This window comes from Tauraco erythrolophus, chromosome 3 (assembly GCF_009769465.1).
Source record: "Tauraco erythrolophus isolate bTauEry1 chromosome 3, bTauEry1.pri, whole genome shotgun sequence".
NCBI lineage: Eukaryota > Metazoa > Chordata > Aves > Musophagiformes > Musophagidae > Tauraco > Tauraco erythrolophus.
Window position 1 is genome coordinate 20,046,103 of NC_141467.1, and position 17,030 is coordinate 20,063,132.

At 41.6% G+C, this 17,030-nt stretch overlaps 1 protein-coding gene across 1 annotated transcript in view; it reads left to right on the forward strand.

Moving 5' to 3' along the window:
• The window catches only part of MYO10 (myosin X), a 166,309-nt gene that overhangs the window by 77,467 nt on the left and 71,812 nt on the right, over positions 1 to 17,030 (forward strand). Inside the window, exon 4 of the mRNA XM_086608921.1 lies at positions 12,360 to 12,547. Coding sequence (XP_086465047.1) covers positions 12,360 to 12,547 — 188 coding nt within the window. The remainder of the gene's footprint in view (positions 1 to 12,359; positions 12,548 to 17,030) is intronic.

Consider the following 17,030-nt stretch of genomic DNA (forward strand, 5'->3'; position numbering starts at 1 on the left):
TTCATGTCAGATCCACCCTCGTTTGCCTGAGTTCAAGCAAATAAATAAGTTTCAAAGCACATCTGGTTAGTTATTTTCCTTTTGAATTAAGCTCTGAAGTGCCAGGTAGGCACGTTCCCCTTTGAAGTGGTGATGATTTGACGTGTGCCCATCTTGTTGAGGTGGAAAACATGTCTCTGTGCCCAGGGAGGCATGCTGCATAGGTTGGGGTGTGGCGGTCCCTTGGCCGCCCTCTCCTGAATGGGAGAATGGCCTTCAGGTTATCCGGCAGTTGGGTGTGGTGGCCATGAAGGGTGAGAGAGAACAAAACCTGATTTTGCTCCCTTTCAAATTAGGACTGCAGCTTCCCTGCCAATAATTACAACTATCTGTTACGTTTGTGTGCATCTGTATAAAAACTTCCGTACCAGCCACGTAGACATGCAGTGCTGTACCAGCCACATCCACATCAGAGGGAGGAGGATGGTAATTAGGAGCTCAGTTTTTGTGGCTGGCTTGCTTTCTCTCTTCAGCTCAAGCAACAGACATGGAATAACTCTGATGAGAAAGCAAAGTTTCTCCGATTTTTAAAAAAGATGGTAAACTGGAAAAGTTGTCTCTTCCCTGACAAGGTTATTTGCAGAGCTCCTAGCCACTTCATTACACTGAATGCTCAGTTATCTGTTCTTAAAAGGTATATTCAGTTATTTATGCATCGATTTTTAAATCTATTTGTGTTTATTTACTTTAGCAGCATGTTCAGTGGTAGTTTGTTAAACTTGCAATAATTAGATAATTTATCTCCCTCGAAATCATGAGGGTTCCCTGAGGCCACTAACTGATGTTTGTGCAGTATTAATCAATAATCACTGTCAGGATTTTTCAAATTCAGTTTGCAGACACAGACACTTTAGTATCTAGGTCAGTTGCTCTCTGTGACTTGTTTATCTAGGTTTTTGTGTATTCGTTTTTTCGGAGTACAGTAAAACTCATTTCAGATCCAGTGCAGTTGCTCTGTGCCATGTTATGATGGTCAGCAGGAAGTGGATCTTGCTGCATGTTACAGTGAGAAAATAGCAGGGCATACTGAAGTCATGGTTAATTAAATACAGACAAACAGACATAATTCATACACTTTGAAAGCACTCCTAGTCAGATGTCCTCTACCATGGACACAAGTTGTAGGTGGAGGCAAAAAGACAAAGGAAGATCAGTAGAAGACAACAGGCCCAAAGTGTTTGCTTATAAAGACAAAAGCTGTCATAACGGATTTCTTGAACAGAAAAACTGGGATGCTCTCCCTGCAGAAACTGAACCTAAAAAGAATGTGCATCAAGGACCTATACACCATCCTGGACAGCTCAACCACCTTGGTCTTTGGCCTGTCATGCTCCGTAGTATAAATAAGCATGGACCATTGGCTTTAAAAAAAACAAACAATGGTACATGCCAATTGTGTCATTAATTATTACCATTATATATATATATATATTGTACATGTATATTTAGACCAAGTCTTTAGTTATTACACTTGCTCCTAGAACTACATTTGTCCCGATCTTGTCTGCAACCCAGCTGTGGTTGCGCAGCTCCTCTCTACAGGCATCCAGTGCTCTAGAGCAGTCCCAGATAACCAGTTTGCAGGATCTGCTCTATGGTCGCTGAGGAAACTGCTGTTTATTTAATTGCTCTGCTTTTACAGTAGTTTTAAAAGTGTGCTGATAAATCACAGTGTTTTTCATGCCTTCCTATGTGACTGGGGAGGTGGGGAAAATTCTCTCCACCAGCTCCTTCAGTGGAGGTGCACAGAGCAGAGAATGCTGTGGCTAAGAATGCATGACAAATGTCTATACATAGCTACTCACCTCCGTAATTAGCATGTTATGCTTACACACATCAGATAATGTTTTCAAAATGTAGTTCAAAGTGAGTTCCTGTCTCCAAGCATTAATTACAGCTTCCATTTCACATCTGTTACTAGAGAGCAGCAGACAAAGATCTATATAAACACAGCAGGCTTTTAATTGGACATCTAGCGGAATTTATTTCTGGTGATTGCTATTTCTAGAGGATGGTCAGTCATATAGATCAACAATTATCTGCTGAAGGCAAATTATCATTGTTTTTATTTGTTTTTCTTTTTTTTAATACGTGTTAGAGGAAGAACATAGCTGTAATGATATGAGAAGTAAACAAATGCCATTGGTTAGTTAACCAGCTTTGTTTCTGAATTCCTCTATACTGCAGAGCTTGTGGGACTGCTGATAACAACAATAAAGAATGTTTGCCTGAACTTTGTCCTGACAACTGAAAATATTGAGGATTTTAAAGGTGCATGTTTCTGGACGGTAACAAATATTTTGGCCTGAGGTGTTGTGATCAACATATCATTAAAAAGGGAGCTGCTCAGAAAGGTTTGTAATTGAGTATGCTGTCGTGTATACAATGGCTACACAAACACTTTGCAATGTGTGCAGTGGCTACATGTGTGCAATGGCTACAGAAACCATAAATTTATATTATGATTTGCAGCACATTAGGTACTTGTTGGTAACATGCTGCCTGCATATGCTGCAGTAGGGATCTTACCCTCTGTCATCAGTGGGCTGTTTCAGTGAGACAGATGGGGAGGTGGAGGAGGTCAAAATTTTATTAAAACATCAAAAAACTTGCACTTTGTCTGCTCTGTACCAGTATTTTTCTTCTCATTTGATTGGCTGGTAGGAGAAGAAATAATACATTCAGGGTCAACAGGGTCCATTCCTGTTGACTTCCATGAGTTTTGAATGATGCCTAAGCCCTGCTTAATAATATCATATTGGAAACTGTGAAGTAGAAACCTATCATGTTGTGCAGGTTTTGTCATTGGTGATGGTATATATTGCTAATGTCTCCTCAGATTTGAAGGCTTGGTTTTGAGTTATTTTCTCCAGATCTTTATTGAATGTCACTACTAACTGTGAGCTGAGAACAGACAGTAGACCAACGTGCAGAATCAAAAGGAAGATTTTCAGTTGTTTGTGTAAATGCTGACAGCAGCTTGGTGCTGTTCACTCAGAGCTTTTGCAAATGGTGCTGTATGCTTCTGCGAGTGCCGTTGCCTCACTTGCAGGTAAGCCTTGGCTCCTTTCTGTGAGGTCTGTTGCTCCCAGTCCTGCAAAAACATCAAAAGGAGAGTAGGAATTTGGACTCCAAAACTTAAGGCACTTGTCTCTCACCAGCACGTTTTCTTTACGTGAGTTAGGCTTTGACTGTAAAGCGAGCTGCACAAAATTTACTGCTTGTGCTACACTGTCTGACTGCCTTATTCACATATTCCAGCAGTTTAATACCAGAAAGGTCACAGACAACCCATTTAAGCTGAGAATGAATTAAATTACTTTTATAGCTATTGTCTACCTGTGTAAGTGGACTCTTGATTCACAGCCAGGCTGCACTTTTACTTGAAAAGACATAGTACCTTTCTCAAAAGCAGTTTCAGCTATTTCCTTTTGATGGCTGTCAGTCTTTTCTTATGAAAGCAAATGGAGTCCAAAAGTTCTATTTAGAAGATTTTTTGACTGCTAATACCATTTGCCATCTTAGTGCTCATTTCCAGCCTCACGGTGATTTGGCAGCAGCTCAGTGCCATCCGACAAACTACCTGGCATAGGCTTAGATTTCAGTTATTCCGGCTTTTGATTTCTGTTTTCATGCTCTGTTAAAGCATAATTCCTGCTCTTCCCGCTCTCCTCCTAAAAAAGCCCTTTCTATAGAAGAGGTCTTAAAACATTAAAGGACCATGGAAGTTATGAAAATCTGGGTATGGGTATGTAAAATACTTGCAGGCAGAACGAAACAGATCTCGAAAGCTTTATATTAAAAATACTTCTCAGTAGAGACACTGCTTTTTGGTATTTTGTCTACCAGCATTTTTGTGTTCGTTTGCATGGGTTTTCTCTGAAAAGCCCCTTCATCTTCCCAAGACAAATCTCTATAGGAAGGAAGACCTTTTTTTTCTTTTCCTTGCTAGAGGGTGAATTAGACCTTCAGACAGCTTTGAAAGACTCATTTGAGCATTGTACATAACAGAGCAGGAAGACTAGTGTGTGGCCACAGGCCATTTGAAATGAAGTGATGAGCCATGGCGTCTCCACTCTTTGGCTCTTTGTGGGGCCTTTTCTGATTTGAGCTAGAGATCTCCTGGTTAGAGTTAAGCCATGCACTTGTGCACACGAATTGCTACAGTCTGGTGCGCAAACCTACATTCACATGCTGTATTGCAGCCCATGAAAATGACAAAAATCAATGTCTCATTCTGATTGATAGCGTTCTTTTGTTCAGGAGGTCACCTCCTCTTCCACTCGGCAATGGCGAAGAGAGATACTCTTCCATAATTGTTTATATAAACAGTCTATGCACAAAAGATCATTATCCTGACATCCAGTAGATGGGACTGCTACATGGTAGAGATTGTATTGTATTAGTCAGCAAAAAAAAAGCAATAAAAACAAGAGGACTCAGTCCTTTTTATATAGGAGAAAAACTGCCTGTAAAGTTCTTAAATAGGAAGGATGTCTATCTGGCATCAGTATTATTGTCTGTTATTTTTGGTTTTTGCCTTTGGCTGTAACAATGCTCTTTTATTGGCTTTTCTTTTACTGGTTTTGTGTTTTCCAACTGGATTTTTTTTAATGCAGATTCTAGGTAACACTTGTAGAGTTTCCTTGACTCTACATCTCCATCCACATGGAACAGTCTGTTCAGTAGAAGAAAATTCATGGGAAAATAAGATGAGATTAAGCTATGAGTGCATCTCTTAACCTGTGGAGAGCTCTTAATTTTGTGCAGGTTCTTCACCATCTCTGAGCCTTCTGTGGAGTTAAGCTGAAAGATGTGACTGCCTCTGTGCACTGTTTTGGATATTTATGTTGGCAGCTAAGGTGATCAAAACACAGTTTTTAACCCTTAAGAAATAGATCTATGCAGCTTCAGTTAGCTGCCTAGAACAAGGACACAAGGTTGAAGCTGTAGGGAGCGAAAGGGTTCGGTTAGTTTAGAAGTTAAGACAGCTGGGTTGCAAAGTACCACTTTTTTAATGAAAAGGTGGCATAGACTTTGCCCTTGCAGGGGCTCGGGAACAGAATGATGTTGCTTAATACTCTTGTACCAAGGGAGGCTGAAGTCACATTAGTTGGGCTGAAGGGTTAACATAACAGACAAGGTTGCATCTAATAGGGTACGCTGTTGACCAACAGTTGCCTCTGATCATCTGAAATCAAGTATGTAAAAAAAATTCACATTTTTTCCAAAATCTTCTTGTCACTGTGACAGTGAAAACAGGAATAAAGCCTGGCTTTGAAAATGCCTTGATCTGTTATGCCTTGGATCTGATCTGTGCTCAGCACAGGAAGGGAAGAGGCCACCAGGAAGAAAGTTGGTAGAAGAGTCTGCTGCAGCTTACATCGTGGACGGAAGCACATGGGAAAGTGCAGCTAAGCAGTGTGAACGTGCCTGGAAAGACACTTTTCAAAAACAATGACAAGGAGAACGTTTAGCAGGTGGATCTTGGATGTAGGTAGCTGCCTGTTGGCACTTGATCTTCTTAGTGATGTTCTCTATTGTGCTCTAATGGCCCTCTCCTGTGGGTGCTAACTGTTGCATTTGTACTGTGGCCTATGTGTTTACAAACAGCTCATTTTGCAGTCAGTTCTACAACTGACCTTGAGGAGAAAAAAGGATGATTTAGAGGTCGTAATATTGTGCACATTGACAAGGAACACAAAGATAAAGAAAAGCATAGCTAATGTAAATTTGGGTGATTGGAAACTCACCATGAGTCACCAAACATGGTGAGGGCTGCAGAAACCCAGGCATGTCAGGATGATTATAGAGTAGGACTTTTCCATCTTAGAAATTACTCGATTGGTTGAAAGCATCTAAACTTGTAGTTTAGTACTTCACTTTGATTATGGTTTTTAAGAAAGGAGCTTAGCTTCAGACATTTTAGTTTATAATTTAGAGAGACAACTGGATTCCATCCCACTGAAATTAGCATGGGACTAGCTGAAAGATGGGGCTACTTACCACAGAGAGGATAAATCAAGGTCCTACCAAGAACAAGGGCATTAATTATCGTCCTCTTTATGACACACCCTTGCTCCTTCCGCTGCCTCCCCTGAAAAACACACCAAAATATGACCCAGACATCATTCTCCTTTTTGTAAGGACATGTGTGTGGTGGTTGACCTAGTTATCTTTGACTCAGAATAAACTCAGTCATGAGTACTGTTAATCCCTTTACCTGAGAGAACGGGGAGCGGTGGAGGCAGTATCTGCAGTGAGGGCAAACTCCTCTGTTCTCAGGTTTGTTATCCTGATGCCTTGAAATTTGGTGTTGAAAACGTAACAAAATTTCACAGCTATTTTGTGGTCTTTCAGATGTCGTCTGCCTCTGCGTGCTCTGTGAAAGCTCAATTCAGTAACGTTACTGTAGCTGTGGTGATTTAAAGGTATGAGAGACGCACGAGTTGTGCGGAACAGTGATAAAAATCTTTTCCCATACATTGTCTAAAAGTGACAGATAAGTAGCTGTCTAGTCAGCCAGTTGCACTGCAGTTTTATTTGATGTTTCCCATATGTTAAGTTTAAGTCCAGAGAATACTACTTGTTAAATAAATTATCAGGTTGATATTAATACCCTTTTTTTAAAAAAAATACCCTTACTTTTCAGACACTGAATCAGTTCCTCAAGTGACTCCATGAAAGTCAGAGATTGCTCAAAACCAACCCAAAACCATAATTTTTCAGGCATCTGTAAACATGCTTTTGTTCCTGTAATGAGGTAGATTTTTCTTGTCCCAAAGCCGAAAGTCTTGAAAGTGCGCTTAAGAGAGCTGGACAAAGTCCTGTTTCCCAATGTTAGTGTATATATCTGTAACAAAACATTTTAATTCTGTATTTGATCAGTTCCAACATTTCTGGTACCAGGTTGCGAAGAGTATGTCAATTTTTGGTGTCATTGGAGAAACGCAGTGATAGAAATTGAGGAGTGCAGTCTCCTTGTGCCTGTTTTAATAGTGCAAGCAGTTTGAGTTTCTGTTGTGATTGTTGATCAAAGACATAGTTCAGGAGCAGCACACAGTGCCCTTTGACAGCGTCCTCCAGCCTGCTCCTGCCTTCTCTCCAACCCTCACTCTAACACGAGATATGAAAAGCCTCAAAGACGGCCTTCCCTCCCGCTTTTTGTGCCCTATTTATTTATTGATTTATTTAAGAAAGAAGAAGGAATGGAATCTCTCAGATGCTAGAATTCTGGGAAGTAGAGAGGAGTACCTTAATGTAGAGGGTGAAAGGAGGTCATGAGAAAAAGTGTGGGATAAAATTGATGACCTTGCATGGGAAGAGTAAGCTTGGGTAAAACGCAGAAATAGAACAGTTACTGCGGAGATGCTGAAGTCTTGACGTAAAAGGGAAGAAGTGAAAGGTGGATGGTTGCTGGATATGGAGCAAACCTGAAAGGATATACCCAAAAAAGCCTCTGTGAAAGGGAAAAGATGGAGACCAAGGTGGTCCTGATGTATTTAGTATGTTTGGGTTATAGAATTAATGAAGTGATCTTTCATTAGGGCAGTTTCCTTTTTTGTTGCTTTTTCCGTGTAGGGAACCTGACAAAAATTTTGAAGGGGAAATGTCTTACTCCATTTTTTTTCTCTTTTAGTCCAAAAGCCTTTTCTACATGGTAAAGAAAGACATTTCAAACTGTATTTAATTCATCTATTGCAAACTTGTTTCTTGTAATTTTAAGCTAACTTGAAAAATTGTATTTTAACCAGTGAAGCTTTGAACATCATTGACATTTGTTTAGAATCAAACTAAAGTAAACTGATTGTATCTTCCTTAAAAAATAATAATATAAAAACCCTCTCATATTAGAACTACTCTGACCATTACAAGCTTTTCTAGAATATTTCTGTGGGTATTAGGAATCTTTGTGAGCTCTTGAACTTTGTTAAAGAACTAATTGGTTTTGAGTGTTTGAAGAAGTCTGGGGTGATTTCAAGGCACAGGTTCAAAGCTGATTGCTATCAGATGGCAACAAGCAAAACAAAAAAGCATTTGGAGAAGTGATGAAAAATCTCTTCCTTTCTCAAGTACATCTTGCACTTTGACTCTTGCGATGCCATCGCCTTACTGAATGTCTAGCTGAGAAGACAGGGCTTGAACTTCTGATTTTGAAAGTCCTTTTAGAGGATCAGCAAGCAATCTTATTTCCTCTTTTTGTGCTAAAAGGGGGAGCAGGAGTGTCTGTGCTTTGTGATTGAAAGTGTTTTGAGAGATGCATTACCAATGTTAAAATTGCAGTAAAAATTTGAAAGTGGAAAAAGAGCCGAGCCTTTTAATATGGTAATCAAAGTGCTGCACTGGGATTCAGGCTGAATAACTCCACTTTCATTTATTTTTGAGTTTAAATAAATATATTGGCAGTGATCTGCTAACAAGTTGATGCTGGTTTAGTCTGTAACAAAGTTAATTCAAGAGTTTGTGTGTGGTTCTGTCTGAAGTGTTGAGTTGGTCATATAACAGAAGTAAACCGTCCTGTGCATTGCCACAGATTTAAGAAGTCAGCCTTGTGATAGGAGCTCTACACAGTAGTTCTCCAAAATACCCTCAAACTATTTTAACTGGAAATCTTCAGAAATCTTGTCCCCTTGCTAGTACTCTGGCAGATGTATGAGCATTTTTCCTATTCATAACTGCTCTGGAGCACTTTGATTAAAATAAGTAATTCTTGACTGCGAGAATCAAATTAGAAACTGCAAAGAACAAAAGGAAAATTTAATTGACTCTCTTTTAAGCAAAATGGAAGTGACATTCTTATGTGAAAATTCCTTTTCTGAAATTTCATCCGAACGACTGCCTTGTGATGTTGTCGTAATAAAGTCATTTAGAGATCCTGCTTCTGACTGTTAACTGATTTAATCTGCCATATGGTGATGCCTGGTGCTGAAATAGCATTCAGGAGACAATACCCATCCACTGAGCAGCCCTGCATTTTTTTGTGTACCTTGACAGTTTTTCAACTTGCTGCTGAGGTGCTTGCACTTGCAAAACCAGAAAGTCTGCCCTCCAGGCAAGGGGTCACATTGGGCGGCTGCTGAGAGTCCCCAAGGGGAGGGAGAACAGCGCCCTGCAAACAGGGAGGTGGTGAAGTGGTGTTCTTCTGCATGTGGATGCAAGTCATGCAGTGCCTCAAGTCCTTGACTTCATGGCTCTTGGAGGTGCCAGGGTAGAGGCTAGCAGGAGTAGGATCTATAAAGTACTACTTCTAGTGAGAGCATGTGTTAGTTACTGGATAGGAAAAGGAGTAAGCCTGGAAGTGATGTTGGAAATGATTCTTGCAGCAGATCTTTCTACTGTTGAGTATCCCAGGGGAAATTTACAAAGACTTTGGGAAGATTTGTCTTTTAATAGGAACTTTTTTAATAGTGGGAATAGTTTTTAATAACTGTGCTGCTTCAGCTCTTCGATACCTTGCTGAACTATCTTGGGTTAAGGTGGAACTTTCACTTGGGCCAGCTAACTCCTAGTTAGTCCGTGCAGCTGTCTAGTTGTGGCTGCTACTGGGTTGAAATATGACACTTGATAAATCTGATACAATATGTCTGTGAAAAATATAGCTTTTCTGTGATCTTGCCTAGGGGTGAGGAAGTTGTTTTTTGTTCTGTCTTGTATCATTATAATTTGGTGGCAATTTGGGCATCCATTTAACTTGTTCTGCAGAGGTAATATGTACTCAAAGCATCAGAAGACTGGATCCACAAAATCAGATCTAGTTCGATAGAGGTTGTGGTTCTTCACGTTTTTGCTTGAAAGAAAAAAGGAGAGAGAAGGAATTGTTAAAACACTGACATGTCTGAAGCATTACTCCATGAGGCGATTTGGGAATTGTTTTCACCAATATCGTTTGTGCTGTTCACCAGGTTTCTGTCATTGCTGTAATACACTACCTTTTTCTATATGATACCTTGCGTGAATTATGAGGCAATGAAGCCAGCTGGCTTTATTTAATTGAAAAATTTTCTTACTCACATTAATGACTAATATTCTGGAAGTGTTTATATAATTTTTTGAAAGTTATACTTAAGCCATGTGAGAGACTGCCTCATGTTAAGCAAGACACCTGCAGAAGTGGGCTGCTGTCGCGTCTTAGGATATTGACCACTTGAAATAGGAGAAGCAAGAAAAGTCACCCTGTAGCCAGCAGTGGTGCAGTTTTGCCAGTGCTTTATCACAGGAGGATCAGGGAGCATGGTGGTGATGTTCTGTCAGGTACTGGGTCACACAGAAGCTATAGAGTGGATGCTTATGGTTATCAGGTTAGATGGTATCATGTTCCGTGGGGGTTGATTTGCTGCTTTGTCATGGCATCTGTTGTGATGGCGTGTCTCAAGTTACTCTTCTTACATTTTAGTAAGACTTCAGTCAGGCTTTAATAATGTAAAGAGGAAGATCTGTAGCAGTCAGTTTTATTGATCATGCTTGCACTGTATTCATGAAATTAAAAAATAAAACAAAACCTCCTAAAATTTTGGCCATGCAATCTGTGCTGAAATATGTATCAAACTGAGGAATTTTGTTCTCAGCTACTTCCTCATTATTTATTTAAGAACCCAAGAGGGGATGATCCCTGGAAATTAAGCTGTTATCTCAGTGCTGTACTTGCTCTGCGATAAGATCTTGTGTTGAAATGGTATCTTTCCTCTAAATGAAACCTTCTGAGCTATTGCACTGCATGGGGGTTTTTATAAAACACACAGATTGAAAGTTCACAGCTCTGTAAAAGGTACTTGAGTTACAGCGAGGAGGAATATTTCCCTCGCAGCTAATAAAATAGCCATAATTTCAAGGACACTGCTGTAGTCCCCTTAGCAAAAAGCTCAAAGCTACTACTTGTGTTGGGCCTGATGGAGGGCAAACAGGTGGATAATGGGGAACGTGACAGCAGGGTAACGGTGAGAAAGGAGAGCTGGTACACAGCAATAATTACGTGTTAATTAAGGAGAAGAAGAGGGAGGCAGGTAGATGTGGAACATAAGTGCTGTGGAAGAGACTGACAGAGAAGAAAGGAAAATATGAGGGAGCTGATGGTCCCTGGATCTCAGTGAGTGTCCCCGCGGTGCCTTGCCGGAGCGGAGGGCAGCTGCAGGATGAGCCCGTGGGGCTACGTTTCCGTGGCATGCAAGATGCTGCCGGCCTTATCCAGCCCTTTCTGGGGAGGGTGTTACGGAGGTGAAGAGAGCCCCAGTCCTGCTGTCAACTTCACAGCCGGTTCCTGTCAGCAACGAGAGGGTTGGCTGCTGATGAAGCATCTGTCTGTACACGGGGACCGTGTTAGAGGGCTGGAGGCTTCTCAGCCTGGCTCTTTGCAAGTCCACAGCAGGGCTGTTGAAGCCCAGTGTCGGCTTCCTGCCTGTAACCGCAGAAACGGCGCTTAACAAAATGAAATTACTATCGCAGCGGCAACACCGCACGCACCGTGTGATATATCAATTAATTTCACATGCCCTAGAAATGTACTGGAAATTCCGGAGATAACTTGCTTAATGTTATCTCCTACCTTATTTAATTCGATTTTTATGTGAGAAATATATTGAAGTGGATAGAGAGTGACTGAGAAAATGAACAGCATTGCGAATAGACTGTTGCAAAAGATCACGTTACCACAGCCTAATGAGTTAAGGCAATGGGAACGGGCATAAGCTGCTACCTGGGTGGTTTCAGCTGATGTGCTCTCTAATTGCAATGGGATAGAAATTAATGCCTTGACAGCTGCTGTTGTGCATCAAACTAGTTATAAATTAAGTTGCAGAAACCCAATGTTTTGGGAGCGTCTGCCAGGTCATGTGCTTTTCTTGGGGCCTCCTGCTGTACAATGGTGCTAGTGTCTACCTTAATGTCTTACACTTCTGTTTTAAAAATTAGTAGCAGAGAAGGACTTGGATACTCTACATGGAAATACGGACTTTTGCACCAATACTTGGGACACAGTCAGGTTTTTAGTAAGTTCACCGAGTCCCTAAGAACGCATGAGAAGCAGCTGTAGACCAGTGCTCATGGACACCACTTACAGCTGCACAGCAGTGTTAAGGCAGGGATTTGTGCAGCCAAGAAGCTCTGTGCTGTAGCTGGAGTAGGCATGGAAGCATGATGGAAGTGGAAGTAACTTTTGCCCTTCTGTTGCTTTTGTTGAAAGGAAGAAAGCAGGGAAAAACAATAGCCACCTTTATCCAAAGCATTGCTAGGCTTTTGCAAACGTGTATTTGTTGTCTTTCATTGGGAAGAGTGTTAATGTGTTCCACCTCGGGTAATAACAACGTGGGGGGGCTGTATGCTTGCAGACCTACATTGGTTCCATAGTTGCCTCTGTGAACCCTTACAAGAGCATCCCGGGACTGTACGACTGCGCCGCCATGGAGCGATACAGCAGGCACCACATGGGAGAGATCGCACCTCATATCTTCGCTGTGGCCAACGAGTGCTACCGCTGCCTTTGGAAGCGCCACGACAACCAGTGTATCCTCATCAGGTAAACGGCTGCTCCTGCTTTGATTACCCCTGCTGGTAAGCCTTTCGAGGTGATTTAGGAGCATGGGTTTGGGCCACGTGGAGAGGAGAACTTGGAGAGAAAGCAGGTTTTTAAATCACCAAAGTTTCGGAAGAGAGTTCTGAACTCATTCTGTATCGTTGTGTAGACCTCTAACAAAATATTAATTTTTCTTAGGCATCTTACGATTTCATTTAGTGAAAAAATCTATTGTATTTTTGTGCATTTTTTGCGGCTCACACATCTGATTCTACCCTAAGTGCTTTCCCCGCCAGTTTAAATATCGCTGTGCAGCTCAGCAGTTTGTCACCGCTAGACCCTGAACCCTGTATCTAGAGGAAAAGAAAAAATAACCCACCGGTCTTGAGAAATGCGGTAAATAACAATAGCAAAAGAGAAACCCCGTCTCATTTCAGCCATTTAACTGCCTGATTAATCTTCCTTAATTAATCTCATTGTGCTTTAATGGTGGTTTAGTAGCTTCCCATTTACTCCACTGTGTCGCTGGTATTCAGGATCTCTGCTGCCGAATGTATGTTGCCAGCAGTTGGCATTCCGACTGTTTTTCGCTGCTTTCAGCTCCTCCTGCCTGCTTGCTCCAGAAAAGCTGAAAACACAGCCAGCTCTTTTCCCTTTCCCCACCTACCAGCTCAGCTGCATTGGCTCACATGCAGGCAGGGAAAACCGAAGCCTTCCCCGCCGGATCGGGAGGAGCAGCTCAGTGGCGATGGCAGCGTGGCACCAGCTGTTGAGCTCTGATCCGGGGGTGATGCTTGGCATGGGGGAGTGAGAGAGCTTGTGTTTCCCCTCCCTCTCCTTTCTCACTTTTGCAGTGTTTCTGCCATTAAGCCTATTTGCTCTCCCCTTCCTGCCGCCCACCAGCACAAGTTAAGCGTGGAGAGCTCTTCAGACACAAGGTGACACAATTTTGGTTGTCCCCTGACCTTCTTGGGAACCCTCGCGTCAGCCCTGGGAGCGCAGCATGGGGCAGCGAGGGGATGAGGCAGAGTGAGAGCAGCGCCTTTTGCCATCGACAATTTCTACTGGCATTTAAGATTACAGGCCAGTTTGCAAGGCTTCCTAGATGAGAGGAGGATTCGTCGTGTGTGGTTCAGCGCTCAAGCTGGTTTTAGACACGTGGATCAGATGCAGCACAGCTAGGTCTGATTCCAACTTTCTTCAAGCCCTCAGGTCACAGTCCCCGCCTGCCCTCGCCTCTAGGCTTTGCACCTGACAGTGGCACAAAGACTAAGGGGACCGCCTGTGTTTTTTTCAGCTTTTTTCAACTGTAGTTTTCCTCTTTATTTAATACATAGTGCTGTACATATAAAGCTGAGTCCAGGTGACACTCCAAGGGAAAAACAAAACGCACAGGGATCTTTGTCATGGGAAAATAGCTAGTCTGGAGTCATGATTTTATGGTGTAATGTCAGGTAATTACTTGTGAACAGCCCACATGCCCAAATTTTGGAGACCAAAATAATTTCTGGTGCCCAGCAGGTAGTTGTTGGTATTTGTGTTAATGCCGTTCTGTACTGGCCCAAGTATTTTACCTTTCCTCCCTGTTTCACACAAGCTGCCAAGAGAGAAGCAGGTTGTGTCCTAAAAAGGACATAAGGAGAAGTCTCTGATGTTCCAAAGGAGTCCTCAGCAGTCCCCGCTCTGTAAACCATGTGCCTTCATACAGATAAGCCATAATATGGAGAAGTTTTCATTAGCAGTCCCTTTTAAAATCACTTACTGTGGTCATGGGTAAAAACAATGATTTGTGTAAGTTCAGTGTTTCAGACAAGTGCTGTAGTAAAACCTTATAAGGGTATCTTGTTGCTACAGAAATTAAAGGAATGTGCAAGTCAAAACAAAAAAAAAAAAATAAAGAGGAAAACCTGCTTCCCTAAAATGGTATTGCCTGTGAAGGACTCAGAGCAGGTTTTTTTTTTAAATTACTGAAAGTTTTCAATGGTCCTGATAAGATTTAGAGAAGTCGCCTTGATTATATACTTAGTTTGGGGCATCAGAAGTGGAGGTATAGCAGTGTGCTCATCATCTTCAGCATCCTGGTCATTCCTGCATCTTTTACTGGCTTAGAACTAGATATTGCCACAGCTCACTGTCAGGCTTTCTTGGTTACTTCTGGCATTTGAAAAAAATGGTTAAGTGGAGCTCTGTAATGTCTAAATTCAGCCAAATATTTTAGTCTTATATTTACTGTAAGAGATGATATAAAGGAAGATTTTGTTCTATCACAAAACCACAATAAAGTTGCATCAGTTAAAAGTGAGTGAATTGTCCTCACATGTAGGCTTCACATTCTAATACGCACTTTTCACCTGCTCTTAGTTAGGAGATCTAAAAACTCAGTAGCAAGTTGTAACAGCCCCACGAAGTAAGGTAGGGAAGGCTTTCTTGTGATCCTCTGGACTCGAAGTGCCCTCTGCTGCCGGCATCCAGAATTAGCTCAGCTTTGGTTTGGAGCTGCTTTCTTAAGGCATTGGGTTGAAAAACCTGTGGAAAAGCCTCTGCTGTCTTGAAATGCTTGAGATATTTGTCTGGATGGGGAAAGATGAGAGAAACTGAATTAAAAAAATGTCATTAGTAGTGACTCAAAACGTGATACAAACGTGAGACCATTTTTCCAGTATAACCACCCAAACCAGAGGTGAAAGGAAGGAAATACAGAAGAGATAATATTAAATGGAGTCATCCAAAGATGCTTATTTATTACTCTGTGTTGCACAGGCTTATTTTAACTCATGATAATGCTGCATAAAAATGTCTTAGCAGCCTAAAACGTCAACAAAATGGCACACTGAAAAAGCTGTGCGTAACCTGTGCATTAGAATATTTACACAGTTGTGAAACGGTATTTTCATTCTCTCAAGCTAAAATCCTTTATCTGGCTATTGAAATAGAGTTTTCATGTAGACAAAAACATCTGCATCAACAAATGCTCAGTTTCCTGATGATCTGAACCTTACTGCAGGATCACTTTCACTTAAAATAGGAAAAAAAAAAAAAGCCCACTGCAATTAGGTTTGATGCTACAACAGACATGTTAAAGAAAAAAATTAGCATCCTGTGATTTTTCAGCTGGGTGCCTTGACAGGAGCATGAAAGGAATCCACCTTACTCAAGGAATAGCCAAACATACTGTCTTGCTGTAAGGAAGGCGCTGAGTTCCCCCATGATTAGCTGCTGTTTGCACATTGTGATGAAGTTCAAACCTCCATCCCTTTATTGTAAGAATAGGAAAATAGCTTTAGAGGGTTTTTTTCTTGCTGCTCTGTTTCAGGTGGTCTAGTCTGTGCAGAGACAAACACATGCTCTTCTCTCAGTTGGCAGTTGATCCACTTTAAAGCACTCAAGAAGAGGTGTAGAGCAGTAGAAGGAGCAGCAACAGTCACCCTGAATTACATTCAAGTCAGTGCCGGGAGTGGGAATTCACAGTCTGACACCAGTTTGTTCTCTCTGTTATCATCCAATGGCCTGACATTTTTGTTGTTATGTAGCTTGAAAATCAAAGCGAATCAAAGTACTCTTTGGATGAGACCCAGACTTGTGATGGGAAGACGTTGTTACGAGACTGACACACCAAAATTCACATGTGCGTTTGAAGAGCTGTGTTTGCTGAAGAGGCCTGTTTTGTCTGTGTATGTCTGTCTGTGGGGTTTTAAAGCCAGCAGACGGGACTGAGAAGTGATTTAGAGCAGTGTTGATGCCACCTCAGCTGCGGCAGTGTGTCCTTCAGAATGAGGAGTCTCTTTCGGTGACCCCTTTTTCCACTGTGGCAGTCTGGAGTCCAGGCTGCTGTGCCCTGAGCGAGATGCCCTGCATAGAACAAGTCATGGAGAAAGCTTAAGGATCTCCTAAGTGGGGGCCTCCTGGGTTGCTGTCACACTTGATATATTCAGCATGCTGAATGTAGTGATGTGGAACAAGCTGGGCACTTAAACTCATGGGGTGGAAAGGTTGCTGGAAAGGTTGGCTGTGCACTAAAAAATTCACCCTTCTTTTACTGACCTTGGCAACTTCCTGTAAGCATAGGCTTTCTGAGGAGTCTGAAAGACTGATCCCACTTAACCTACTGTTGGTGTATGTACTGTAGGGCTGAATAAACAACTTTAAAGTTTAGCATGCTTGTTCTTGGTTTTCATCTCATTAATAACAACTGTTTTTTTTGTAAAAGGAAAAAAAATACAGAGCCAACTCGATCCACATAAAGTAACAGAGTCCTGAGCTGAGCAGCAGTGTCGGTTTTGAAGAGAAATTGAGTGTATTACTTTCTATTTTTATCAGCAAGATTACTTATTAGCTGTTTTTAAAATGCCAATTTTGCGTTATCAAATAGCTTTGTTATGCTGTGGGTGAAGATGAGAGGTTTTACATCCTGGTGATGATGAGAGGTGAAAATAGTATATTTTGAATTCATGTGAGTCTGGTTTATTTGGATGGGCATATAAAAAGT